Here is a 27057-nt window from a genome sequence, read left to right on the forward strand (position 1 = left end):
GGCCCACTAGCCTCACCAGAGCCCGGTGGGCCCACGCTCCCTGGCTGCTGCTCTGGCCTCACTCCAGCTTCTCCCACACCTAGTTTGGGATATGTGAGGTACCCAGGCAGACTGCCTTCTTCCCACCTCTCAGTTTTGTTTGTTTTACACAAAATGTCCAGGGTTGTGCTTGGTGGAACCATAATAAAGCCAACAATAACTAATCTCATTGTTTCTAGTGCATAGTTCATTTAAGAGGTAAATTACACCCATGTGTGTAACTTCTTCAAACCAAAGCAAAAGCCCATAGTCTGGCTGCCTTGTTCCCTGTGAACAGATGCCTAACTCTGTGGCATCTTCTTAATACCCAGCGAGGCACTTCAGGCCCAGGAGGTGTTGCGTCCCTGTGTCAGGTGCTTCCACAGACAGTAGTGACCAGTCTCTCAGTTGCAGAGACTGAGGTCCAGCAAGTCCTGTGAGTAAATGCCCAAGGTCACGGCAAATTCCCATTTGCTGGTGCCAAGTCCCACTAAGGCCACTTAACACAATCTTTTAAGAAATGACAGCTCAAAGGTAGGAATAACAAATGTTTATTCAGAAATGGATAAGTAATAGATAGTCACCCTCCATCCCTTAATGCCTCTTCCCCTCCTTCTGAACGAGACACAGACAGGTAGTGTAGGGGAGCGGGAGGTGAAGGACATGGGACTGGCCCACCGCCTTCTCTTCCCTGTTTCCCAAGATGACAGCTTTTGAGCAGGGGCACAAACAGGCCCCCTCCCCCCCATTGTACCATATGGTCACCCAGAAACTGAGCACCAGATGGCCAGGCAGCTGCAGCTGGGCCCAGTGAAACCCTGTGAGAACCAGAGCAGCCTGGCCTGGGAGTAGGAGAGGAGGTGGGGGAGGGGAGGGGGACGCCTCTGGGGCAGGGTGTTTAGCAGCCCTTCTCTAAGCCGCCTCCAGGCAATGACCTGACTGTTCCCAGTACCTGAGAAATCAGGGCCTACTGCCTCTGGCGTGCTCTCTTGGGCCAGGAAGAGTAAAGCGTGGGAGGAATGTCTTCCAGCTGCTGAAGAGAAGGAAGTCTGTACCCACTGGAAGCGGGTAAGAGGAAAACTGTGGCTTTCTTTAAAGAGCCAGAGAGTGGAGCACCATCAGGCCCTCCTTGGACCTCCTCGGCCCGGGCAGCCTCAGAGCCTGAGGACTAAAGCTGGGCTCAAACTCTGGGTCCTTCCCGCCGGGCAGACGTAACTGTGGAAACAGGAGTTCCTGAGCTCTCTTTACTTTAGCGGGCCAGCCTCAAGCAGGTCTTGAGAGGCTCTTAAAGTCTCAGGTTCCCTGTACTCTCTAGGCTTGTGCCTTCCACAGCACTTGCTGCTGACTTTGTAGAGCTCCCAGAATCCTGCTCCCCAACGTGCTCCAGCTCTGCACCAGCCTGGATTCCCTTTACAGTCCCAACAAACCAGCAGGGGACTGCTAAATGACACATGACACCTGGAGCCCAATGCTGCCCTGGTATTCAGGGACTGCCCCTGGGTTCTATAGTTTTGCCTCACGCTGGGGCAACAGTCCCCTAGTGTACCCCCTCCCCCATTCCACAACCTCCCCCACTGCCAAGGCAGGAAAATACCCCTCTGCGTGGACGGACGGGTCACTCACAATAGTGGGGACAGTGCCCCTTGGTGGCAGCTGGATATATGCCTCCTGCCATCCCTGACTATTAACCTGTAGACTACAGAGGCCAGAAAGGAAGAGTCAGGAGCACAACAGCACCTCCCACTCACATAATCCCCTAAACCCAGTGTTACAGAATGGGAGGCAGAGCCTCTGTGCAGCCAGACTGAAAGGGAGCTGGCATTTGCACTAAAACCAGCGCGTGATGAGCGCCATGCTAGGTGAGAGCTGGGAGAGTTAACAGTGCAAGCCCCTCCCAGCAGTGACACCCAGAAGGCCAAGAGAACTGGGGTGGGGCATTCAGCACAACTCAAGGAAAAAAGAAATGTGGACTCTTAAGAATTTGCTCTGGGTTGGTTGAGGCAGCGCAGGCTCTCCAAACCAAGAGCTGAGGGTGCACTCTCCCTACCAGAGCAGCGCCTCATCCTGCCCTTGCACCTAGCCAGGCCTGGAGCCAGTGGTGAGAGGAAAAGAGGCCTGTGACCTGATCCCCGGTTGCCACCTCCACTGATGGCCAGGTGGGTGAGTGGCACAGCTCTTAAGCAGACCTGGCTCCCATTAGGAAAGCAGAGGTTTCCATTCCCTCCTTTGTTTGAAAAGCTTAAAAACCAGAAAGGAAAGGCAACCCCTCAGTCCCTGGAAAAAGCAGTGTCCTTCAAACAGCCCCCGCCCCACATCCCATGGGGCCACAAGACAGCCACCCAGAGAAGTTAGTGTACCATTTCCAGACAAGCAATCAGCTCAGGGCTGAGGCCAGGGGAGGCACACTCTGAGAAACACAAGCCTACCTTGCTGATGAGGCGGAGAGGAGAAAACACACACTACGGAATCGGTAACGTACAGAAGAGCACAGGGCAGGTCCCAACCAGCGAGGAAGCTCTCTACCCTGGCAACCCTTCCCACACTCGGGGGGTCTCTAGTCCGATGGCCCATTGGTCACAAGCTTTGCCCTGGGAAACAGAGCCACCCTCCTCTGCCCCCATTCTGGCTGCCTCACTCTCCTGCTCAAAGTTTGATTTTGAATTCTGTGGGTTGTGTGGTCACAGAGGCCCCGGAGGACTTGAAGAGTGCCTTCAGGATGGTGTCAGGGTCCACTTCAGCAGGAGGATTGGCTGAGGAGGCAGAATTCACCCTGCGAGGCAGCTCGCTCTCCTTTTTCACTGAGGGGCTGTCACTCAGCCGCCTGTGGAGAGCAGAAAAGAGTCCAAGTCCTTGTCTGTTTTCCCTACATGGGGAAAAGACCCACCCTAACTGCACGTCTGTCAGGAGTTAGGCACCGAGCGTGATGCTCTCTGCATCCCTACTCTCATTTCATCTCGTAACAAACTTACCATTTTTCTTATTAACTGATGAGATGCAACCTGCAGTGTTCTGGGGCTTTAAGTTTAGGAACACTGCATGTACCTCCTGGGTGGTAACACACATTAGCATATCACATAACTTGAGAAGCCCAAGTTCCCAAACTCATTAGGTCACAAAACCCTAAGAAACATTTTGAGAATACAACTTATTCCTGGAACATAGTTTAAGACACTCATCCATGGCTGGGCGCGGTGGCTCACGCCTATAATCCTAGCACTCTGGGAGGCCGAGGTGGGTGGATCGTTTGCGCTCAGGAGTTCGAGACCATCCTGAGCAAGAGTGAGACCTCGTCTCTACTAAAAATAGAAAGAAATTAGCTGGACAACTAAAAATATATAGAAAAAATTAGCTGGGCATGGTGGCACATGTCTGTAGTACCAGCTACTTGGGAGGCTGAGGCAGGAGGATTGCTTGAGCCCAGGAGTTTGAGGTTGCTGTGAGCTAGGCTGACGCCACGGCACTCTAGCCCGGGCAACAGGCACTCTAGCCCGGGCAACAGAGTGAGACTCTGTCTCAAACAAACAAACAAAAAAAACCCCCAAAACAAAGACACTCATCCAAATCACCTAAGTCATCACCCAGGGTTCAAATTCTAGTCTTTCTCAATCTCAAAGCTATTCCAGGCTTGACCCACACTACCCCAACCACCCTGGCAAGTCCAGCCTCCTCCGTGGGTATCTCTCTCTTTATCTAGACAAGGATGTCTTGGAGTCTCCACATTTTATACATCTCAGGCTCCAAAACAGTCCTCAGTCCCGGGCCAGGCAGGTATGCCCAGGTGTCCGTTAACAAAATGAGGTGCAGGGAGCTGGGTGCAGCGGTACACGCCTCTAGACCCAGCTACTTGGGAAGCTGAGGCAGGAGGAACGCTTGAGCCCAGGTGTTCAAAACCAGCCTGGGAAACATAGTGAGACTGTCTAAAAACAACAAAAACCAAAAAAGCCCTACTGGGGAGCAAAACAACGGGTAGCACTTGGCACTGTCCCCATCAGTCAGTCAGAGGAGGTGGAGTTCTCTGCTCACTTGACGGTACACACACCTGTGCAAAGGGCACAAGAGCAGCCTGTGCTCCACTTTGCTCTCAGGTGTTTCTAAATTTTAAGTCTGAGAACGAGATCCTACTGCTAGCCACTGTGGGGTCAGCCCTGGGAAAGTGACAAAGCAAAGCAATTTGGTTAAATTCAAGCACCCGCATGCCCAGTTGCCATGAGAACAGAGGCACTGGAATGGCAGATGCAGAGCCGTGACGCAGGCATTTGCCCCTGTGAATACAGACAGGCCTGTGCATGGTAAACAAGCAGAGGCTCTAGCACCTGCCCTCGGAACTTACAGCAGGATGGGCTGGTCTGAGGTGATAACGTTCCCATTCATGTGAAGGTTGCACTTCATCGGCTGCCCTGAAAAACCAAGGGAAGAAAAGGGTCTGCCATTAGACCTCAGCTCCTCCACCACCAAGAGTCAAAGCACCCAACACAGACAGCTCTGGCTCCACAGCTGGAGACAGGGCTGCCATGTTTCAGCCAAGTCTACACACTAAGAAAAGCCTAGGGTGTGAGGAAACAATTGCCTCAAAGAGCAATAAGAGCACTAGGAAATAAAGTGGTAATAAACTTTGCTTCATACGGGCAGAGATGAGAGTGAAGTGAGAGAGAAATTGTACTCAGTGTGAAGCCATCCAAACTTGTGAAGCAGTAAGGGAAAATGTTTATGCTATCAAATTAAGTTAAAAGTATGCAGATTTTGGATTTTTTTTAAGAGATGGGGTCTTACTACCCAGGCTTGCCTCAAACTCCTGAGCTCAAGCGATCCTTCCACCTCAGCCTCCCAAACAGCTGGAACTGCAGGTGCGCACCACTGCACCCAGCTAAATTAAATGAAAAGAGGATTCAAAAGTGTATCTACAGGCTGGGCCTGGTGGCTCACGCCTGTAATCCTAGCAATCTGGGAGGCTGAGGCAGGAGGATCACTCGAGGTCAGGAGTTCGAGACCAGCCTGAGCAAGAACGAGACCCCGTCTCCACTAAGAATAGAAAAAAATTAGCTGGACAGCTAAAAATATATAGAAAAAAATTAGCCAGGCATGGTGGCACATGCCTGTAGTCCCAGCTACTCCGGAGGCTGAGGCAGCAGGATTGCTTGAGCCCAGGAGTTTGAGGTTGCTGTGAGCTAGGCTGACACCATGGCACTCTAGCCTGGGCAACAGAGCGAGATTCTGTCTCAAAAAACAAAAAAACAAAACAGTGTATCCAGACTTCCACTTTGTCCACGAAGGATTAACTGCTAGGAAGACTGCACTCGCACTGTATATAAGCTGTGATATGTATTACAGTAACAGTACAAAAACCAGGAAGGAATAGAGCCATATAGGAGTAATGTTTCTATGTCTTACTGGAGTTAAGTTAAACCCAATTATCAATAACAAAAATGTGCACAGATTAAATAATCCAATCAAGAAAGAGAGACTATCAGGCCGGAATAAAAAACAAAACAAAGTCCAATTATACACTATCTATAGGAGACACACTTTATAAAGACATAAAAAGACTGAAAGCAAAAGGGTAGAAAAAGATTTATCACCCAAACAGCAATCCTAAGAAAAACGCAGTAGCTATACTAACATAAAACAAAACAAATTTTATTTATTTTTTTGGACAGACTCTTGCTCTATTGCTAGGGCTAGAGTGCCATGATGTCAACCTAGCTCACAGTAACCTAAAACTCCTGGGCTCAAGCGATCCTCCTGCCTCAGCCTCCTGGGCAGCTGGGACTACAGGCGTGTGCCACCACACCCAGCTAACTATTTTCTATTTTTAGTAGGCTAACTATTTTCTATTTTTAGTAGAGATGGGATCTTGCTCTTGCTTAGGGTGGTCTCCAACTCAAGCAATTCTCTCGCCTTGGCCTCCTAGAATGCTAGGATTACAGGTGTGAGTCACCGTGCCTGGTCCAAAATAGACTTTAAAACAAAAAACGTTACTAGAGATAAAGAGGGACATTGAAAACCGATTAAAGGGTCAATTCATCAGGATGAAAATAATTATTAACATAAACATATCTGCAATGAGCAACAGAGCTTCAAATACACAAATAAAATTCATGATTATAGGGAAATTAAACAAAACAATCTTAAATAATCAGTAGGTCAAAGAAAAAAAATCACAAGGGAAACAGAAAATACTTTAATTAAGATGAATGAAAATGAAGACACAATATACCAAAACTTATGGAATGTAGTTAAAGCAGTGCTTGGAGGAAAATATACAGCTATAAATACACACACAGTCATGTGTCCTGTAACAACAGGGATACATTACGAGAAATGCTTTGTTAGGTGATTCCATCATTGTATGAGTATCACAGACTGTACTTACACAAACCTAGATGGTATAGACGACTATACACCTAGGCTAAATGCTACTGTTCTAGGCTACAAATCTGTATGGCATGTTACTGTACTGAATACTACTGGCAACTGTATTTGTGTATCTAAACACAGAAAACGTACAGTAAAAATATGGTATTATAATCTTATGGGATCACTGTTGTTGACTGAAAATACAGCACACAACTGTTAAAAAAGTGAGAGAAAAAAATCCTACAGAATGAGAGAAAATATTGGCAAATCGTTTATCTAGTAAGAGACTTACATCAAGGTTATATAAAGAACTTTTACAACTCAATAATAAAAAAAGAACACAATTAGGTCTGGCATAGTGGCTCTATAATCCCAGTATTTTGATGCTGAGGCAGGAGGATCGCTTAAGCCCAGGAGTTCAAGTCCAGCCTGACTTGAACAAAAAATAAAAAAATTAGCTGGGCGTGATGGCAAGCACCTGTAGTCCCAGCTACTTGGGAGGCTGAGGCGGGAGGATTGAGCCCAGGAGTTGGAGGTTGAGGTTGCACGGAGCTATGATCATACCACTATACTCCAGCCTGGGCAACAGAGCAAGACCCTGTCTCTTGAAAACAAACAACCCCCTCCCCCCAAAAAACCAAAACCCAATTAAAAAGCGGACAAAGATTCTGAATAGACATTTCTCCAAAGAAGACACACAAATGGCCAAAAAGCACACGAAAAGGTGCTAAACATTATTAGCCATCAGGGAAATTCAAACCATTGACTTTTCCAGGTGAGCTCACCCAGGTGCCAACATTTAGACAAGGGTCTAGGTCTTTTATTAGTATTTTGTCGTTATTATTTTTATACTCTGCTTCCCCACTTCTAACAGAGGGCCTTGGTCCACAGTTACGTATTATTCAATACATACTGAAAGAACAAATCAATGGAAAGAAGGAGCAGGGCAGCAGAGTTACTCTCTACACGCTGTCCTGAGATGCATATGCGAATGTGAATTCAACAAAGTCAGGAGTTTACTACTAGAAGCAGAGTAGTAACTAGGTGCCAACATTCAAGACAAGGCTCCAGGCCTTGGAGGAAACTTTGTCCTACACAGACCAACAGCTGAGGGGAAGAAAAGGCTGTGGCTCTTTGGCTTCCCTGGCAAGACCCCTGAAGAGAACCATCTATGGAGAAATGATGTTTTCCTTCTTGCTGGACTTAAGTTCGAGGACTAGGTTAAAACCCAGGGCCCTGTGGAACCCATAGTTCAGCACCACTCAGAGACTGCATGTCCCTGCCTATACCTGGTGCACAGAAGGCCTCAGAGGGTACGAGGATGTCCTGCCACCCATCTCAGAGGAAGGTTTGCTGCCTGACAGCAAGTGGAGAGAGGAGCAGGAGGTAAGGGAGCTGCTTTCTCTCTAACTTACCATCCAGACACCGGTTATTGTACTTCTTATATGCAGTGATGGCATCATCCTTTTTCACAAAGACCACCTCTGCTACCCCAGGATGGACCAGCCGAGCTCGCTTGAGGGCTCCACATACACAGAAAAGCTCCTGCAAAGAACAAGAGGGGTTGGGATTGGGGAGGAATTTCTGGCTGCTTACCACTCACACACTCCAAGGGCCCTGGGGTGGCTGTACTGTGCTAAATATGCCCTGTGCCCAAGATTTCAGGGGAGGGAGCTGTTTTAGGTGGTGTTCTTGAGACATTCACAGGCCTCAACACGGAACCAGATGAAGGACAAGCTGTGCTGGCAGTGAGACACGGGTCTCGGCTTACAAGCCTTGGCATATCTGTGTCCTCCCAGCAAGTCACCACCAAAGTCCTCAGTACCCACCTCAATACAGTAACAGTTATGGAATTTTTCTCAAGAGAGCTCTGTCATGAGAATGAATGTGAAGATTTGTCAAAGACAGGTGCTAATATGTCACCTAGGAATCTGCAGAAATACAAATTCTGGAGTTGTGCCCAATAGTCCCGATTTGGCTGGAGAGAAGGGTTTCCTAGGACATGGGACTTTGGAGTGCTAAGGTCAGGAGAGTCCCTAGCAATACTGGACAGCTGGTCACTCTAAGTCAGACGAACCCGCGTTTGATCCCTGAGGCTCTGCTTCCTGTCAGCTGTGTGATCTCCAGCAAGTTACTTAACTTCTCCCAGGCTTTTTTCCTCTTCTGAAAATAAAAAGGACTTTTCCTCCAAGGTTGTTGGAAAGTTCAAGTGAGATAATTTTTAAGGCAGTGCTCTTACACGTTAACATCAACTCCAATCCCCTCCTCATCTTTCAGACAAGGAGACTGAGGCCAGAGAGGGAGTGTAATACGGAGACAGACAACAGAGGTCAACTAGCACTCAAGCCATTTCCTTACCTACAACTGCCTTTCACAAGGTTGTAGGGAAGCCAAAGAGAAGGCTTATGAAAAGGTCCTTGAAATGGTTTCTAATGATAAATGGGAAAATGTTAAATATCCAAACCAAGATACGGAACTCCAGTCATCCCTTTGTACCCACAGTGGTCTAGTTCTAGGAGCCCCCCACAGGTACCAAAATCCATGGATGCTCAAGTCTCTAATATAAAATGGCATAGTGTTTACATATAATCTACACACACCTTCCCATACTCTTTTTTGGCTGGGGGGGAGGGGGAGAGACAGGGTCTTGCTCTGCTGCCGAGGCTGGAGTACAGCAGCACAATCATAGCTCACTGTAGCCTTGAACTGCTGGGCTAAAGCTACCCTCCTACCTCAGCCTCCTGAGTAGCTGGGATTACAGGTGCATGCCCAGCTAAATTTTTTAAAATTTTTATAGAGACGGGGTCTCACTATGTTGTCCAGGTTGGTATCAAGTGATCCTCTTTCCTTAGCTTTCCAAAGTGCTGGGATTACAGGCATGAACTACCATGCCTGGTCCCTCCTGTATACTTTAAATCATCTCTAATACAATGTAAATGCTATTTAAATAGTTGTTATACTGTATTGGTTTTTAAATTTGTATTATTTATTGTGGAATTGTTATTTTTTTACTTAACTACTTTTTCTTTAAAAGAATACTTTTTATGGTTGGTTGTTAGCGGGCATCTTTTCTTTACCTTTTTAAATTATTTATTTTTGATAGAGGTGAGGTCTCAGTATGTTGCCCAGGTTGGTCTCAAACTCTTGGTCTCAAGTGATCCTACTGCCCTGGCCTCCCAAAATGCTGGGATTGTAGGCATAAGCGACCACACCTGGCATTTTTTTCTTATTCGAATATTTTCAAACCACAGTTGGTTGTGGAACCTGCGATATGAAAGGCTGACCTAAGTACTAGATATAATCCCAATTACTGTTGTCCTCTGGACATTACCTATTTGGGTAGAATAGAAAGAAGTAAGGATTATTATTGGCAATTTTCTCTGAGTGGTGATCCTAATGGGTGTTTAGTTTCCACTATTATACATTTTCAAACATTCCACATAAAGTGTCCGGCACATGTAAGTGGTTCAGTAAATGGTAGATGTTATTATTTTTATAATCAGAAAAAAAGTTTTACTTCGTTATAACTTGTCAAGTATTACATAAAGCAGGCTGCAATTTCCATTTTCACGTGTGCTGTTCATAGCCCTGAGCCTGCTAGAGAAGGAACGCATTGGTGGGCCTGCTTAAATTTTTTTGTTTTTGAGGCAGAGTCTCGCTCTGTTGCCCGGGCTAGAGTGCCGTGGCGTCAGCCTAGCTCACAGCAACCTCAAACTCCTGGGCTTAAGCAATCCTACTGCCTCAGCCTCCCGAGTAGCTGGGACTACAGGCATGTGCCACCATGCCTGGCTAATTTTTTTTTTGTATATGTATTTTTAGCTGTCCAAATCATTTCTTTCTATTTTTAGTAGAGACGGAGTCTCGCTCTTGCTCAGGCTGGTCTCGAACTCCTGAGCTCAAACGATCCGCCTGCCTCGGCCTCCTAGAGTGCTAGGATTACAGGCGTGAGCCACCGTGCCCAGCTGGCCTGCTTAATTCTAGTACCAACCACACACAGTGCCTGTGTGTTTCACAATTAAGATTTAAATGTGGGCCGGGCGCGGTGGCTCACGCCTGTAATCCTAGCACTCTGGGAGGCCGAGGCAGGCGGATCGTTTGAGCTCAGGAGTTCGAGACCAGCCTGAGCAAGAGCGAGACCCCATCTCTACTAAAAATAGAAAGAAATGATTTGGACAGCTAAAATATATATATAGAAAAAATTAGCCGGGCATGGTGGTGCATGCCTGTAGTCCCAGCTACTTGGGAGGCTGAGACAGGAGGATCGCTTGAGCCCAGGAGTTTGAGGTTGCTGTGAGCTAGGCTGACGCCACGGCACTCACTCTAGCCTGGGCAACAGAGTGAGACTCTGTCTCAAAAAAAAAAAAAAAAAAAGATTTAAATGTGATGGCCAGTGTGGGCTGTTATAGAATCCTCAGGACTCAGCTGCAGGGAGAGGCTGGATTCTCCAGGTGCATTCATTTTGTGATCCGACAGTTCAAAGGGTGTGTGGATTTCTAAACAAATGGCTCTTTTGGGTGCCAGAGTGAAAATGAGGTAGAAAAGGAAGTCCTAGCTGCATCTGTGCCCTAGTCACCAGGCACCTGGCTTAGATTTTGCCCATGACTGCCACAGGTAGGACAGGATGGATTAGGAAGGCAGACACCACCAATCTATCTCACTCCTTTCACTTTGGAATCATCATGTAAAAACCCCAAAGGAAGCAGGAAGTTCCAAAGACTTATGAGAAATTATGAACTACGGGATATCACACAGCGGGACTAAAGGATCCCATTTAGGAACCATAGGGCACAAATATCCCCTGACCCTGAGATTCAGGCCCTGGTTTGGAAGCTGTGCAGAAGATAGTAAACACAGATGGCCCGACTGCTAGCCTTTGAAAGGCCTGCTTCCAAGGGTGGCCTTTGGCTGGTGTCTGGGAACTTGTGCTTTGGTAGGGCTCCCACCACCCCACTGTTAAAGAGGAGCTCACTGCACCTCAACTGTGCAAACAATATGGCTTATGCTGAACCCTTGCTTTCCTTCTGGGAGTGTGGAATTCTGGTGGATGCCAGGTGAGAATGCCTAAGTGACCAGTCCCCAATAAAAGCCCAAGGAACTAAGTGTTTAATGAGCTCCCCTGGTTTCACATGTGTTGTCACAACTTGTTGCTGGGGGAATGAAGTGCATCCTGTGTGACTACTAGAGAGGACTCGGGAAGCCTGTACCTGGTTTCCTCAGACTTTGCCTCATGAGCTATGTGTAGCCTTTAGCTCTGATAAATCTGGGCCCTGTACGACGACATGCTGAGTCCTCGCAAGTCATCAACTGCAGAGGCGGTGGTGGTAGTGGGGGGGGGGGTCTCAGGGACCTTTGCCACAGAAGCAGTTTGAGTTTTAAATTTCTGGCCGGTCACAGTACTCACAACGATGTCTTCCTCAGTGACTCGAGGGTGTAGATTATTCACAGTCATCTTGGTGCCTTCCAAAGGGCTGAGGACAGGCTGCCACACAGACAAGAGCGTTACCAGAAGCCAGTGGGCATGCACTCACACAACAGAACTTACCCCAAGCCACAGTCATGAAGACCCAGAGGACAGCTCCATGGAAAGTCATCACAACTGGGCCCCTTGGACCTAAGCACGTATCATGACCCCCTTCTTGTATGCTAAAGACATGGATTCTCGCCCACTTCCCAAACACACAGGCCCTTCAGGCCCTGAGCCTCTGTTTGGAATGGTACTCACGCTCCCAGACTCGCTCAGCTCAAATGGCACTTTCTCAAAACTTAAAGCTTCCCAGGCTTCGAAGTGGAATGAGGTGCTCTTTCCTCAGAGCTCCCAGCACCTCTCTCCAGGGAGAACTGCTACCTATCACTAGACACAGCAATCTCTCTGCAGCTCTGCTGTCTCCATGAGCCTGCAAGCTCTTTGAGGGCAGGCGTCCCTACGTCTTGGTTTGCTTATTTGTAAAACAGGGGTGGCAATGCCAACCTCACAGGATGTTGTGAGGACTCAATGGGGTACATACAGCACATCACCCACCCAGCATAGGCTGACTCTTAAGTGGTGTGGTCACCTTCACCTCACCTCAGCAGGTGGCAGCTCTTTGGGCGTTTCCTCCTTGTTCACCAGTGTCCGGGACATGTTGGTCAAGGCTTTTGTTCGAACAGAGGAGGGGAGAGTAGGAGCTGTGTATGCATCATTCTGAACCACTTTGGTGAGAGGGAGGGCCTTGGACATGGAGAGCTTGGAACTGCTCAGCCCAGCCTGGACAAAGACAGAAAGGAATCTGAGAAGCCAGAGACCTGGACTCTTCTGAAGCAGCCCCGAGGGGGCTGACAACTAGCTGAGAGCACGAACCCTCAATGCCCCCTAGCTCTCTAATTCCATTAGAAATCTGAAGCCAAAAAGGTTGCCAGCTGCCAGGGACATCCCACAGGGAAGGGCTAGGAGAGGAGAAAAACAGGCCAAGTATGTGCTCACAGAAGCCACTTTCCACTGCTGGAAGCTTGTGGCAGGAAGCTTCCATACAGCCCTGACCTGAAAACTCACCCAGGAGCCACAGGCTCACCCACACCACTCAACTTCCTAAAAACCCAACAACTTAGGGCTGGTCAGAAAGCCAAAGGTTTTGAGGTCAAGTTCTTTCCTAGATATGCTTCTATCACAATGGGCTGATCACTAGCTCCAGGCTGGCTGAGCATAGAAACCCACTTTTAAGAAGGCCCAGAACTCCCAGCTCTTTGGTCCCTCTTCTGGCCATGCAGAGTCACCATGCACAGACCTGGCCTCACTGGCTCTCAGACTATCCAGGGACCTGCTAGCAGAGATAGCACGTGCAGATCATCAAAAACAGCCACCACCCTACCTCCCAGGATGTGCTCCCTTGGAAATATAAACTCCATTGTATTAACATATCTGAGGAAAAGGATGCACAAAGCAGAAGTCTTGCCAATTGAAGGCAGTGTCTATAGGCACTGACCCAGACAGGAGGGAGTAATGCAGTGGCCAGAGAGGAGGATCAGAGCATGGTGCAGCAAGCTCACCAGCTTCTCCAAGTCTGGGTGAAGCATCCCCCCCATGCTGGATTCCACACTCCCGAAGCGCCTTCTGAGTCTCCAGAGCCAGGACAGCACATGGGTTACACATGTGGCCCCAGGAGCCAGCCACACTGCTTAGGCTCAACTCCTAGATCTACTACAACCACCACTGGGTGGTGTTGAGCAGGATTATTTAACCTCTTTGTGCAGCTGCCTCTCCTGTAAAGCTAGGGTGATATTAGTACCTATTGCACAGGGTGGGATGAGTAAATGAGTAACTAACCAGGGTAGTGACCATGCACTCAAGGTAGTGACCAAAAAATGAGTCTTTGGGCCTCTGAAGGCAAAACAGAGGAGGTCCCCACCACGTGGACTTGGCTGGGTAGCCCACGGAACTGTCACTTGGCTGTATCCATTGAGCCAAGCAGCACAGACCTCCCTGACACTGCTAGATACTGTTTTCTAGGTCAGGTGAGGTTTATTCTTGCTAACGCCAATCAAGGGAATCCAGAATCCAAGAGCAGGGCCAGAGCTACTGACCAGAGGGTCAGCAAGCATGCAGAATGTCCTGCCACAAAGGAAAGAAAATGAGATTCCCTCCTGTGGGATTACTCGAATTTTCCCTGAAGTGTCTCAAACACAGCAACTGGGAGCTAAAGCTCTGCACTGCACTCGCTTATGGGATGGTGAACAAATTACAGGGCAGCCTAGTCTCAGCACTTATAAAACCAAAGGGTTGGACCAGTTCCAGCTCTAAAAATCTGATGGTCCAAATAAAGAAATATTTCTGCATTGAAAGGCCCTATTCTCCACAACCTCTCCCATCCACCTGATCAGACACACACAGTGAGTGTAAGGAAAACAAAATGCCATACCACCTGATGGAGAAAGCTGCCTGAGGCTGCAAACTTCATCTGCTTTGTAGGAATAGGAGCTACAGCATCATCATCTTCATCCAGATCATATAAATTCTAAGAATAAAGAAACATTAGTTAATGTGGCATGAAGGCCCTCAATAGATATCTGGAACAAACACAGCAGGGAGGTGACAGCTGGAGTGAGCGAGGGACCAAGGAAGAAGTGGGCAAAGGAGTGAAGGTGCCTGGGAGACTGGCCTGAGGCTGGGCTGAAGTCCTGATAGGCTGACTCCCCGCTCACAAGGGCCCAGTGAAAGTGCTGCAACTTCCAGGTACATCAGAAGTGCCTTTTTATAAGTGGGTAAAACCTATCAAGAGTCCCTAAAATGTTTGTTTATATCCTTTAGCTTCAAAAGTCCATCCTGAATAATCTGGCCTACAAAAGTAAATCCAAACCCTGGAAAGAGCTTTATCTGCAAAGATGTCCATAGCAGAAGAATCTCTAACAGGAAAATGGTTTAGATAAACTGCAATGTCAACTCAATGGATTATGCAGTTACTAAAAATATTTACAGTAAATGTAAAACATCACAGAAAAATGCTTGAGTTGCAAAGTGAAAGAATAATGACATAAAATTGGGTAAGAATATAACCACAACTACAACTACCCATTAAGTAAAAAATAATGACACTTAAAGAACTATGGTGAACTTTCAAAAGTGGTTGTGTTTGGAGAGTAGGAGCTTGAGGGGCATTTTACAAATTTTCTGTATTAAGCACTTTTATAATGAATAAAAAATTCTATAATAAAAAATTAATAATTTAATTTGCCTCTCTGCCTCTCATGCTTCCCCTACCCCATTAAGAAGTATCTTCTTAAAACTTGTAAATTACAAAAAAGTCAAATGTAACCTCTCCTTCAATACTTTAAACAGGGAACCTAGGGCCAGGCCTCAGTCAAACCACTGAAGCAGGCCTCGTTAAAACATGTGCATGCATACACCTTCATGTATGTACACACACTCACGCGCGCACACACACTCACTCTACCTGTTTGGCCTGGTGGTTATTGACAACATTGATCCTCATTCCAGCAGGATGGGCATGAAGTGGTACCATGGCCTTCTGCTGTGGAACCTAGAAACACTCAGTGGTCATAATTCACCCCACAGGGTCTACGCACGTTCTCTGAGGAGGCGTCATGGAACCCGATACGTATGGTGGGCACACAGTTTTGATCTTTGGTAAAAGGCACTATAGAGTGCCTGACCCCCAACAGCAAAAGTGACAGGAAGAAAAATCACCCCACAGACCACGTGGTAATGCACGCAGAGGGTTTAATGAACCTGGCTCAGCACCTGTTCACCACTGCTGCTGCTGTTCTCATTACCCACGCTGCAGTGGAGGTTAAATGACAGTTTCCTTTCCCTCTGGGGTGGCAGCTGTGGAGGGCAGCCAGGGCAACGGACTAGGAGCCAGACCAGACTGGGCTCCTACCCTGGTCTTCCCACTGCCTGGCTGTATAATGTTGGACACAGTATCTCACATCTGTCAGACTCAGATTCTTGTTTTATAAAACTGAGGTAACAATCCCAGGGATAGAGTGAGGATATAAGATCATATACATAAAGTGCCTGCCACACAGCACGTGCTCAATCAATGTTTTGCCCTTTCCCCTCTCTTCTTTCCACCACTGTCTCATTTGAGAAAGTCACTTATTTAGAGAGACCGCTCCCTTTTTAAAATAAAAGTGAAATAAACCTTGCCATCCTTTTATGATTACTTGACTATAACATACTTAAAAAAGCCTTCATAAGCAACAAAGTGCTACACCAACACTCGGAAGAATCGTAGTTTTGTCCAAACAGTCCTGGCCCCCTGCCTAAATCTACCTTTGTTACTAGCTTCCAGGGAATTTATGACAAAAGCCACAACCTACCTGGATGGTTTTGGTGAGTTTCAGAGCAGGAGTCACTGTCCCAATGGGTGGGTTCACGAAAGCAGCAGGAGAACTCCTCTTTAAGCTGATCTTCTCTCGGGCATCAGCTACCTGGCGGGGCTTCTGGGGCACAGTGGTCTGCTGCTTGCGGGAGTTCAACATCTCTCTGGCATCCTGCACTTTTCCTTTGATCCGAAACCGAGCATCTTTCTGCAACAGCTTCTCCCGGGCATCCTTGACTCCTAGTTTGAGCCGGGCATCCGAGAGGCCAATTTTCTGCCGAGCATCAAATCTCTGCTGGAAGGTGGCTGTGCGTGTTGGCTGGCTGAGAAGGCCCTGCTGGATCCCAACTCGAGATCGGACACCTCCGACTCCTGGTCTGGCATTGAGCCTGCAAACACGAATTGCAATATTAAGTGGATCTGGACATCAACAGCAGCCATGGAAGCAGAGCCCTGGTAATACCAGCAACAGAGGCAGTCCTGGGGAAGCCAGAAAGCAGCTCCCAGCCACTGCCTGAGTAAACAACTAAGCCTACATAAAGTGAAGACTTCTTTCCTGGTTTCATAACTTTTAACTTCATAATATAAGTAAAATTAAGAAGGTGGGCCTGGTGATTTTTAATCACCAGTTAAGACTGTTTTGCTCTCCTGAGTGTTTTGACCATAAAACCATAATCCTGCCCATCTGAAGAGCAATTTTAGTTTAAGTCTCTTCCAGCTCCATCCTCAGCTCTCTCAGCACCCTAAGAAGCACTTACTGTGTCCATTTACAGTGGGAGAAACAGCCTGGGACAGGCTCAGTGACTAACAGGTGCCCTTAATGCAAGCAGATACCATCAACTGGGCTAGAACTAGGAGAGCAAACATGGAGGTCTGGCTTAGAGCTAAAGGACAAACACACTGAAGATATAAAGAATTGGTAGAAAAGAAAAATAAAGTTGCTCTGCAATAACAAAAATGTCAAATACAGGAACTGTTACAATTGGAAGTGAATTAAACTGCATTATACAGGCCCCATTCTCTTTCTGTGGTTCCTCTATTGGCCTTCAGTGGCTCAAAGGTGAACAGAAGACCTTCCTAAGAGCAATGCTGGGGATCCTTCCTGGGGTCTGCAGGCTTCTCCTGCCTCCTCCCACCTGCCCGCCCCCCAGGCCTCTCCACTCCAGCTCCCATAAATAACCACCCTGCAGCAGGTGCCCTGCCGGGGGACTTCTATGTCAATGTTTCCTCTTTGGGAAACAATCCCAAAGAGGATTCTTCCAGGGCAACCCTCCTTTGTGCCTATTATTATATCTGCTTCTTATTCTTTCCCCACCCTGGGCTGGGGAATGGAATAAGCTTCATCCCCTTTCAGGGCCCAGTACCTCCTAAGTGGTGTCGAGCCCCAGTTGAGCAACAGGAGCTCTTTTTTAGAGACAGAGTCTCACTGTGTTTTGCCCAGGCTAGAGTGCCGTGGCGTCAGCCTAGCTCACAGCAACCTCAAACTCCTGGGCTCAAGCAATCCTCCTGCCTCAGCATCCCGAGTACTACAGACACATGCCACCACACCCAGCTAATTTTTTCTATTTTTAGTTGCCCGGCTATTTTTTTTTTTTCCTCTCTATTTTTTAGTAAAGATTGGGTCTTGCTCTTGCTCAGGCTGGTCTCAAACTCCTGACCTCAAGCAATCCTCCCACCTCCGCCTCCTGGAATGCTAGGATTACAGGCGTGAGCCACCACCTGGCCTAGAGCTTTTTAAATATACAGCTCTCCAGATCCCACCTTAGACACTAAATCCCAAATCTGTGCGAAGGCCTGGGCACTGGTATTTAACACTCCACAGGTGATTCTGGAGAAGAGCTGTGCTGAGAAGCTCTCACCTGGCGTCAGAGAGTAAAATGCTGCTGAATAAACAAGCTCCTGTACTATTTCCCACTACACTGCCCGGTGCTCCCAGGAGGCAGCGCTCATACAAAGCAGGTCACCGGGACCCTCCCACTGCCTCATCCTCAAGTGGCTGGAGATTGCCCACCACCCCTCTGCTAATAATAGCAGAAGTATACCCCAAGGTGAGTCTACCTGGTACCAATAAAAGCAAACCTAGATCTTTGTTATTCTTTGAATGAAAAACACCTGCTGCCTCCAATAGGCCAGAGCCAGACCTAAGGCAGCAACACAGAACGTTTGTATCCCCCCAAAATTCCTATGTTGAAACCCAATCCCCAAATGTGATATTAGGAGGGGGCCTCTGGGAGATGATTAGGCCATGGGGTCAGATCCTTCATAAATGGGATTAGCACCCATATAAAAGAGGCCCCAGAAAGCTCCCTGATCCCCTTCCACCATTTGAGGACATAGCAAAAAGATGGTCTAGGCTGGGCACGGTGGCGCACACCTGTAATCTCAACACTTTGGGAGGCCAAGGTGAGAGGATTGCTTGAGACCAGCCTGAACAACATAGCAAAACCCTGTCTCTACCAAAAAAAAAAAAAAAGAAAGAAAAGGAAAGAAAGAGAGAAGGAAGGAAGGAAGAAATTTGCTCTTTATAAGCTAGAGTTTATGGTATTTTGCTACAGCAGCCTACATGGACTAACACAGGCAGTAATGCACAGCACCCTTTTCCTCTTTGGAAAATGGCAAATTAGTTCAAGATGTAAATATATTTTTTTGGTGGGTTCACAGAAGAACTGGGAGAGAAGGCAGAAGGGTCATTTATAGAACCAGTAAGATTAGGTTTAAGGTGTGTCTGTCTGTCCCTGCCCTATTTTCTCATGAGAACACTGGGAGATGGAGGCGCTAGAGGAAGCAGAGCGAAAGGCATGGCTGTGCAGGGAGCCCAGCAGAAGGAACCGCTGTGTGGAGCTGACGGCACCACCCTCTCCTGGGCTACCCGGGCTTCGTGGTCCACGGCCTGCAAAGCCATGGGCAACAGTGAGGCTATATTTTGTGGTGACCCCAGGCATACGGCTACAATAAGGGGGCCTTGGTGGGAATGAAGGGAACAGCACGACCTATATAACAAAGCCCTACCTCAGGGCCTACTGGCAACTGTGCCCCCAGCCAGCTTTTAAAAAAATGCTTTCAATTCTCTCACTCCTGTTGATGATGCCCATCAAAGAAACAGACCAGTTCAGACCAGAAGCTGCTACGGAAGCCCTACTCATAAAATGGGAAAAAGGATTCTGACCAACGTTTACCACCCAGATGAAATCAGGAACTACTAATTGTGTACCCTCCAGAGCCACAGGCTTTAGGCCAGGCAATCAAGGTACAAAAAGAAGCATGTGAAATACAGGCCTTCAGCTGCTCCAAATTGAGGGGTGGCATATAGATAACCAAATTATCAACCCCCCCTTACTCTAGGACAGAAGGTACAAAGTCTGTGAGGACACTACAAGCAAGTGGACACCCAAAGGGCCATGGGAATGCTTAGAGGTGGCCTGGGCAGAGTAGTTGTCAAAGGGCAGTCTAGGGGGACCGAAGGTAGAAAGCCCTCCACGGCCCACAGCTCCTTTGCTCCGCCAGGCAGCTGAGGTGGCCCAAGAGCCTCCCCAATTCCCCCTCCGCCCTCCCCCTCAGCAGAAGCATTCCTGCACCAACACCCCCAACACACACACACACCCCCCAGCGCTGCTTCCCATGGTCCCCAGCTGGAGGCTCCCTCCTCACAGCAGTCAAAGCACTCACAAAGCTTCCATTAAGGCGCTTCCGATGCTGCATCACAATGATTTGTTTACAAGCCTGCATTTCCCACAGGACTAAGAGCTTCTTGGGGGCACACCCTGAACCTCCTCAACCATGTGAACCCTGCATCAGGGGAATGAAACGGACCCAAGGAGCTCCTGAGCACTGAGCTCCTGCTGAATGGCAGGGAGCCTACAGGGCTCTTACCTTACACTCTACTTTCAGGCTCACATTGCCTCGAGGTAACCTCTACCACCTCCATTTGCAGGAGAGGAACCAAATCACAGAGCTAGTGGCATGGCTGGGACTGGACCCCTGGGTCCACCTGACTCCAGAACCCACAATTCTTTTTTTTTTTTTTTTTGATACAGAGTCTCACTCTGTTGCCCCGGCTAGAGTGCCGTGGCATCAGCCTAGCTCACAGCAACCTCAAACTCCTGGGCTCAAGCGATCCTTCTGCCTCAGCCTCCCGGGTATCTGGAATTACAGGCATGTGCCACCATGCCTGGCTAATTTTTTCTGTATATATTTTTAGTTGGCTGGCTGATTTATTTCTTTCTTTCTTTCTTTTTTTTTTTTTTTTTTTGGAGAGACAGGGTCTCGCTCTTGCTCAGGCTGGTGTTGAACTCCTGAGCTCAAACGATCTGCCCACCTCGGCCTCCCAGAGTGCTAGGATTACAGGCGTGAGCCACCACGCCCAGCCCAGAGCCCACGTTTTAACAGGCTTTAAGCTCCCTCGTTCCAACTCCAAGCCCCAGGAGAGGTAAGACAGGAGAAACCATGGCCACCCTAGAAAAGCCAGCCCTCCCTCACCCACTAGCTCAGTGCTCTGCTGGGATCCTGGCCTCCAATCGCCCCTCCCAGCTGAAAATGGGGCAGCCATGCAGCCAGGACACAGGGTCATCCTGGTCCCACCTTCACAGTGGGACCCACAAGGGTCTCACCAGCTCAGAGGAAAGCTCACATCCTGACCCACCTACAGGAGCTTCAGGAAAGGCTTCCTGGAAGAAAGAGCTGGTCTCCAACTGACACAGAACATTACAAATGGAGCTGAGCTGCATAAACAACAAAAGTGGAACATGTCATCCGCCAGAGAGAGGGAGTTAAATACATCCCAATCCAAACCCAATCCTTTCCCAAAGATTTCCTGTCTTCTGTCTTTTCCAAATTCTATCTCCTCCTATCACCAAGACACTCCTTATTACCAAAGGGCTCCTTATATTTATAATAAAAGGAGGTGGGACCATTTTAACATGTGGTACTCCATGACTCTACAATACCATAAGATTGGGAAAATTCAGAGCCCCACAGCATCAATCTTGCTTTCAAGAAGTTTCCCAATTTCACCAATCATTCAAGCAATAAAACATCACTGCCAAATAAAAAAAAAAAAATGGGAAAAAAGGACAACTAATCAGTTGTTTCAAATAACTAAAGGAACGATGAGATTCCTGAAAACAAATTTCACATCGCTGAACAGAGAACGCAAAAAGGTGCAGATTCAAGTTTTCTGCCTCCAATTCTGCAGGAAAAAACCATAAAAGGAAGGGGTACAGAAGGGTTAGGCTTCTGCAACCTAGACTTATTCATAATTCCCCAATAGTTTCCCTTCTCTCATCAGCTGTTTGAAATTTTATACTGAGAATGAATTCAGAGGAAATTTCCAGCCTCCACAGGAGTCTCTGGTTGATAAGCGATGTCTGCTGTCACCACGTAAGAGGCAACGGGATCAATGAAAATTTCTGAGCACTCATTACATACAGGTTGACAAATTTTGACACAGATCTCCTTTTAAACCTCATAACTACCATGTGAATTAGGTTACTGTCCAGATTTTGCAAATGAGGAAACTAAGAATCAAGGAGATTAACTATCCCAGAGCCAGTTAAGAATGGATTTGAACCTTACTATATCCAGTTACAGCACCAATAAATTAAGCAAGGGTCAAAAGTAAAGACCAGAATTTAAAGTTAAGGAAAACAAAAATAAATAATCTTCCCTGTTGTTAGTGTCTGGTATTTTAGTTTCAATATATTATTAAATCCTTAAAAATTAAAAATCTTAGGACTGCAGTCATGCCCAGGGACAAAGAGTGCACTCTCTAGTGACCAGAAGGCGAGCACACACAGCAAGGCTGGTTGGCAGTGTGCTCACTGGAGGACCCACATACCATGTTCATCTGGCAAAAAAAACTACCAAGATGCCTCGAACTGGCTTTTTAATCTGTTTGAACAGCATAAAAGGTACATTTGAGGGAGGGAGGTAAAGGCAGTTGTGGATGCAGGAGCTACTCACGGCGGGAGCATGTAAGCTATTTCCCTTCAATTTGACGCATCCAGTTCCCTGGTTACACCAGTTCTTTCAACTCCTTTCATGAACAGCTTTAGGAGGCTTCAGTGTTCAGGTTTTTTATAATCACGGCTCCCTTCCTGCATGAAGAGACTGCTATTCATCCCAGCAGGCAGCAGTACTGGTTCAAGGCAGGCATTAGTCATCCGGAATTTTTCAAATAAACACTCCTGCTAGAGGTAGGTCTCTAAAACAGACTCAATTATGTTACCCTCCTGTTCCAAGAACTGCTGAGGGTTCCCTAACAAAGCCCAGCTCCCGAGGGGAGCCTCCAGTCTGGCCCCAACTTCTGCCTCCAGCCTCACTCCCCACAGTAGGGCCTACTGATGTTCCCAAAACACATCCTGTACTTCTGTCCTCAGTAAATGTTTGGGAGGGGGGAAAAAGTTTTTTGAGCAAATCTCTTAACTGCTCTGTGGCCCTCACACCGACGAAACTGCACTCTGCAACTGCTTTCAAGCCCTCACCAGGTATTCCACGAGGTTCCAGGAAGAGTGCTGCAGGTGGGTGAGAGGGCAAATGCCCCACTGGCCCTGAACTCTTTCCCCACACCATCGACTGCAACCAGGCATACCTGTGATGATGGGGGGGGGGGGTTTGTTGGGAATAGGAATGCCTCATCCTCCTGATTCTGTCTGTGGAGGTAGGGCTGTAGCCAGCTCTGGACAGATGTCCAGTCCAAAGGATTCAGCCCCATAGAGGGGAGCCCTGGATCATTATAAAGTGGATTTTAATCCATGGGGGTTTCTGAGTTAGAGTATGTGTGTGTTGAGGTTAGTTTTTATAGGGAGTAAACAGTTTAATTCAAACTATTACTGAGGATCAACTCTAAATTACGTGCTCTAGAGACACAGAGAAAAAGATGACACTAAGACACTATCCCCTTACCAAAGAGTCCTGTGCAGATGTTTCATTTTAAAACGTAATTCTTCCCATCCAAGTTATGTAACAACTCGTTTCCTTTTTTGGGTTTAGGTCTACATTTCCTTTACCTTATTTCAACAAGGAAATAAGCAATCAGTACCAGGACCAGAGCCCTGGGCTGATGTGAAAAGTTCACTATCCACCTCCTCCCACCCCCGGCTCCAAGGACTACCAGACAGGCCACCTGGCCCAGAGCTGTTCAACTCCAGCACACTCAAGGCTGCCCCTTCAACTACTTGGAGGCAGTCAGTAGACAGCTATCACATGAGAGCTAAATCATCAAACCAACAAGAGAGGACACCTAGGTTAACTTAATCAGTGGTGCTCTCACACCTCAAGGAAGAAATCAACACGAGGGGCAGGCCTGCATGAAACTGGGGCCCACTGCTGTCCTGGAGACTCATCCACGGATCCTCCACAACTAAAGTCACTGGAGAAGTGCTGTGTGTGGGGAACGACAGCACCCCACCATAGCCTGGAAGAAGTATCACTCAAAACCACACCCTCCTCATTCTATAATTTCCCATTAATCAAGGAATCTTTTGATGATTAATTGGAGGCCCAGGTATTAATAATGATAATGACCTTTTCTTGACTTACAAGGTGTAAAAAACACAAAACAGAATGGCTGCTCTGGACACCAAGCACATTCCACAAGTCCCTCAAGGATCACAGGAAACAAAGTGACCAAAACTGGTGGGGAAAAAGGTTATTTATGTTCCATATGCTTCATCTTTTGCTATTTCCACTAAGAGGAAAGAAGCTTTCTGAGATACCCACAGGTTCTTCCTGGAACATCCATGCAACATTAAAACCAGAGTTCCCAGTATGGAAACTACTTCTAGGAAGCATGTAAAACAGAATATATTTACTGTAGTAAATGACATTTGTTCAAACCCTTCACAAATTCAATGATGACAATGAAGAAAACTAACATCTACTGAACATTTAGTACCTGCCAGGCACTTTTCAAAGCACTTTAGGTATATTAATCAACTCAATCCTGACAATAACCTAATGAAGTAGATACTACCCATGTTTTGTAGAAAGGAAAGAGAAGCATAACTTGCATAAGATCACACGGAAAGTGGGAGGACGACTTTAAACTTGGCAAATGCTGAAACACTGAAACACAGAATGTTTCATTGAAGTCTTTTTAAGTGAAAAAGCAATATCCATTTTCAGTATGAGAATACTGCTTTGCTATTATGTGAGGATTGGATTGGGGCAAAGAGTACTGGCAGAGAGACTAGTGTAGAAGAAACTGGAGCGCACACTATGTTTGGGCTAAATCTTGTGGAAACTATTTTTATTTCACACGCACAGCCAACAAAGAGACTCTAGAGCCCCATGATTCCCTATTATGTCCCTGGAGTGTTTCATACTTCTACTCAAGGAAAGGTCTATGACAATTAGCATCATTTGCTAAACACTTACTCCATGATACAAACTTTAAACATGCATTCTCACACTGACCATTACAAGTGAGGAAACTGCCCAGCTCCTAAGTCCCCTGGCCAGGGAGGCAGAGCACCCAACAGTGACCTGCCAGGGATCAGGTCCACCTGGCTGCACAGTCCCTGCTCTTCCCCTGGATCCACACGTATTGCCCACTCCCACACTTCCACGCCCACCCACTGCCGAACACTAAATGTACAGACCACATAGCTGGTACAGACTGCCTGCAGTCAGGAACTGAGGGCTGTGAGCTCAGAGAGCATGACCTGGGAAGTGGCTCACTCAGCAACCACTAAAGGAACCTATGAAACCTGGACGTGGCCAAAGGACCCAGGACCAATTCCACCCCAGTCACTGGAGGGAAGACCTAGGAGAGAACTACTCACAGATAACAGTTGAGGAAACAAACGCTAACTGCATGCCTGTTATAAACCAGAACCATTAGTGCTGGCTGTGAATTATGAGGTGATGGTGGCAGCTGTAGTGGATATGTATCAAGGGTGGGGATGAAGGTGAGGGCTACTTTTCAGATAGCAAGAGAAAAATCTATTTTCTGGCCACAAGCCCCCCGGAAGGTATTAATAAACATCTGCTAAGTGAATGTCTTAGAAAAAAATACCTAACACCTGTATATTCTGGCTGCCTACAAAGACATTTTTTGAGACAGAGAGTGCTGTGGTGTCAGCCTAGCTCACAGCAACCTCAAACTCCTGAGCTCAAACGATCCTCCCACCTAGGCCTCTTAGCAACAGGCTGAGCCACCACGCCCAGCCCCTACAAAGACATTTAAAAATGTGTTTAATGTGCATTGGAAAACTGCTGGGCAAGCTCTCACTTCATGCAGTTGAACTCAGCTCACAAAGGCTAGAAAGGATTGTGAACTAAAATAAAATTTTAAGGCTCAGCCCCACACCGGCTGACTGAATAGACCCCCTCCTGGCCAAAGGAATATCCTAAAACTAAATTGCCTGCCAGGAGGAGGGAGGTCAGACTTGCCTCATCGTGCCCCCTCCCTTCTGGGGGACATCCTTTGTAACCTATTAACAGGCCTAAGGGTATGCAAGACAAAGCTGCAGGCCCTCAATTTACATAACAAATCTACGTCCGGTGGCTTGTCTCTGATAAACAGCAACTATGTTAACACATTCCAAGCCTTTAGACAAAGCTTCATGTCTTTAACCAATTACAAGCCAAAGACTCTTTAAACTCACCTATAACCTGTAAGCCCCCCCCCATCCCGCCCCCGCTTCGAGATGGCCCACCTTTTCAGGCCAAACCAATGTATGATTCCCACGTATTGATTTATGACTTTACCTGTAACCCCTGTCTCCCTAAAATGTATAAAACCAAACTGTAACCCAGCCACAGCGAGTCCACTTGCTCAAGGCCTCTTGGACATGGCTCCGGGTCATGGTCCTCAAATTTGGCTCAGAATAAAACTCCTTAAAATTATTTTACAGAGTTTGGCTTTTTCCCGTTGACAGGACTAATAATATTTAAGGGTTGACAAGTTCAGACACATAATTGCAAATCACCTCCACAGCTCCAAAACTGTCTTCTCGGGGAGCTGGGGAGCTATACCCCTCAGGAAATGGCCAACGTCCAGCCTGTCTCCCCGGTTTTTCCGCCCATGCCCGAGGCCAACTCAGCCAGCAATTAAAGGCCACTCAACCCCGCTGCTCAGTTCTCCGTGGCCTCGGGCAAGTCACTTTACCTCTCCCAGCCTCGAGTTCCCATCTGTGAAACAGGAATAACATTAGTACCTAGCAGACAGGAGTACAAACGAGGCGTTATGTATATGAAAGCGCTTAGAAAACTTAAAACCCCTCACAAAAGGAGGCGGATGTTAACAGAGGTGGCGTGAAGAGGTGAACGCGCGCAGAGTTTGGGTTTGAATCTCAGCTCTAACAGTGTCTGGTCAAGTCACTTCCCCGCTAAACTCCAGTTGTCTTAACTCTTAAGACGGGTGGAGATGGGGCAGCCCAGAGATGTGGCGGCGCCCAAATGCCAACCTAGACAGGCGAGGAGGCTGCGCCAATGAGACTCTCGGCCCACGGGGTGGCAGGGGGCAGCCCCTTCCCCCAAAAAGCCGGGCACCCAGTCCCCCGCCACAGCCCCACCGAGCTCGCTAGGCCCGCTGGAGGGACAGCGCCTCCAGCCAGTGGGCGGGCGGGCAGCTAGGCCCGCGAAGCTTGCGGCCCGGCCAATGAAGAGCGCGGCGGCGGCGGCGGCAAGGGGCGGGCGCAGACGCCCCTCCGCGTTGCTCCCGGGCCGCTCCCTCCTCTTCCCCAAGCCCTGCTAGGCCGCAGACCCTGAACCCCGAAAGCATAAAAGGCAGCTCACCGTCCTTTCGCCGCCGCCCCGCGCTTCCGGATGAGCTCGTCCAGGGAGATGTCCGCCATCTTGCGCCGCCGAGCCAGCGGAAAGCAGCTTAGACGCCCCCAGCCCACGAGCCCGCCCCTTCAGCCTCCACGGA

The 27057-nt window shown here is 47.8% G+C and overlaps 1 protein-coding gene across 2 annotated transcripts; it reads right to left on the reverse strand.

The window, feature by feature from the left end:
* Positions 1-575: 575 nt before the first annotated feature.
* On the reverse strand, positions 576-27035 carry POLDIP3 (DNA polymerase delta interacting protein 3). 2 transcript variants are annotated; one of them, XM_069489578.1, is made up of 9 exons: positions 26925-27035; positions 16186-16576; positions 15297-15383; positions 14265-14360; positions 12437-12616; positions 11774-11851; positions 7788-7917; positions 4349-4415; positions 576-2839 (listed from the first exon to the last, which is right to left on the reverse strand). In XM_069489578.1, exons 1-9 carry the CDS (start codon positions 26981-26983, stop codon positions 2662-2664), a joined length of 1266 nt encoding a protein of 421 aa, XP_069345679.1. In that variant the 5' UTR covers positions 26984-27035; the 3' UTR covers positions 576-2661. The 2 variants fall into 2 exon arrangements, with proteins under 2 accessions (XP_069345679.1, XP_069345680.1); XM_069489579.1 differs by lacking the exon at positions 15297-15383.
* Positions 27036-27057: the final 22 nt, after the last annotated feature.

This window comes from Eulemur rufifrons, chromosome 16 (genome assembly GCF_041146395.1).
Source record: "Eulemur rufifrons isolate Redbay chromosome 16, OSU_ERuf_1, whole genome shotgun sequence".
NCBI lineage: Eukaryota > Metazoa > Chordata > Mammalia > Primates > Lemuridae > Eulemur > Eulemur rufifrons.

Coding starts and splice junctions, on each gene's coding strand:
- POLDIP3 (XM_069489578.1), bottom strand. CDS start 26,983: ATGGCGGACATCTCCCTGGACGAGCTCATCCGGAAGCGCGGGGCGGCG. Junction 12,617..14,264: donor GCAGCTTTCTCCATCAGGTG/GTATGGCATTTT, acceptor GTCTTTGTCCAG/GCTGGGCTGAGCAGTTCCAA. Junction 7,918..11,773: donor TCACTGAGGAAGACATCGTT/GTGAGTACTGTG, acceptor TGTTCTTTGCAG/GAGCTTTTCTGTGTATGTGG.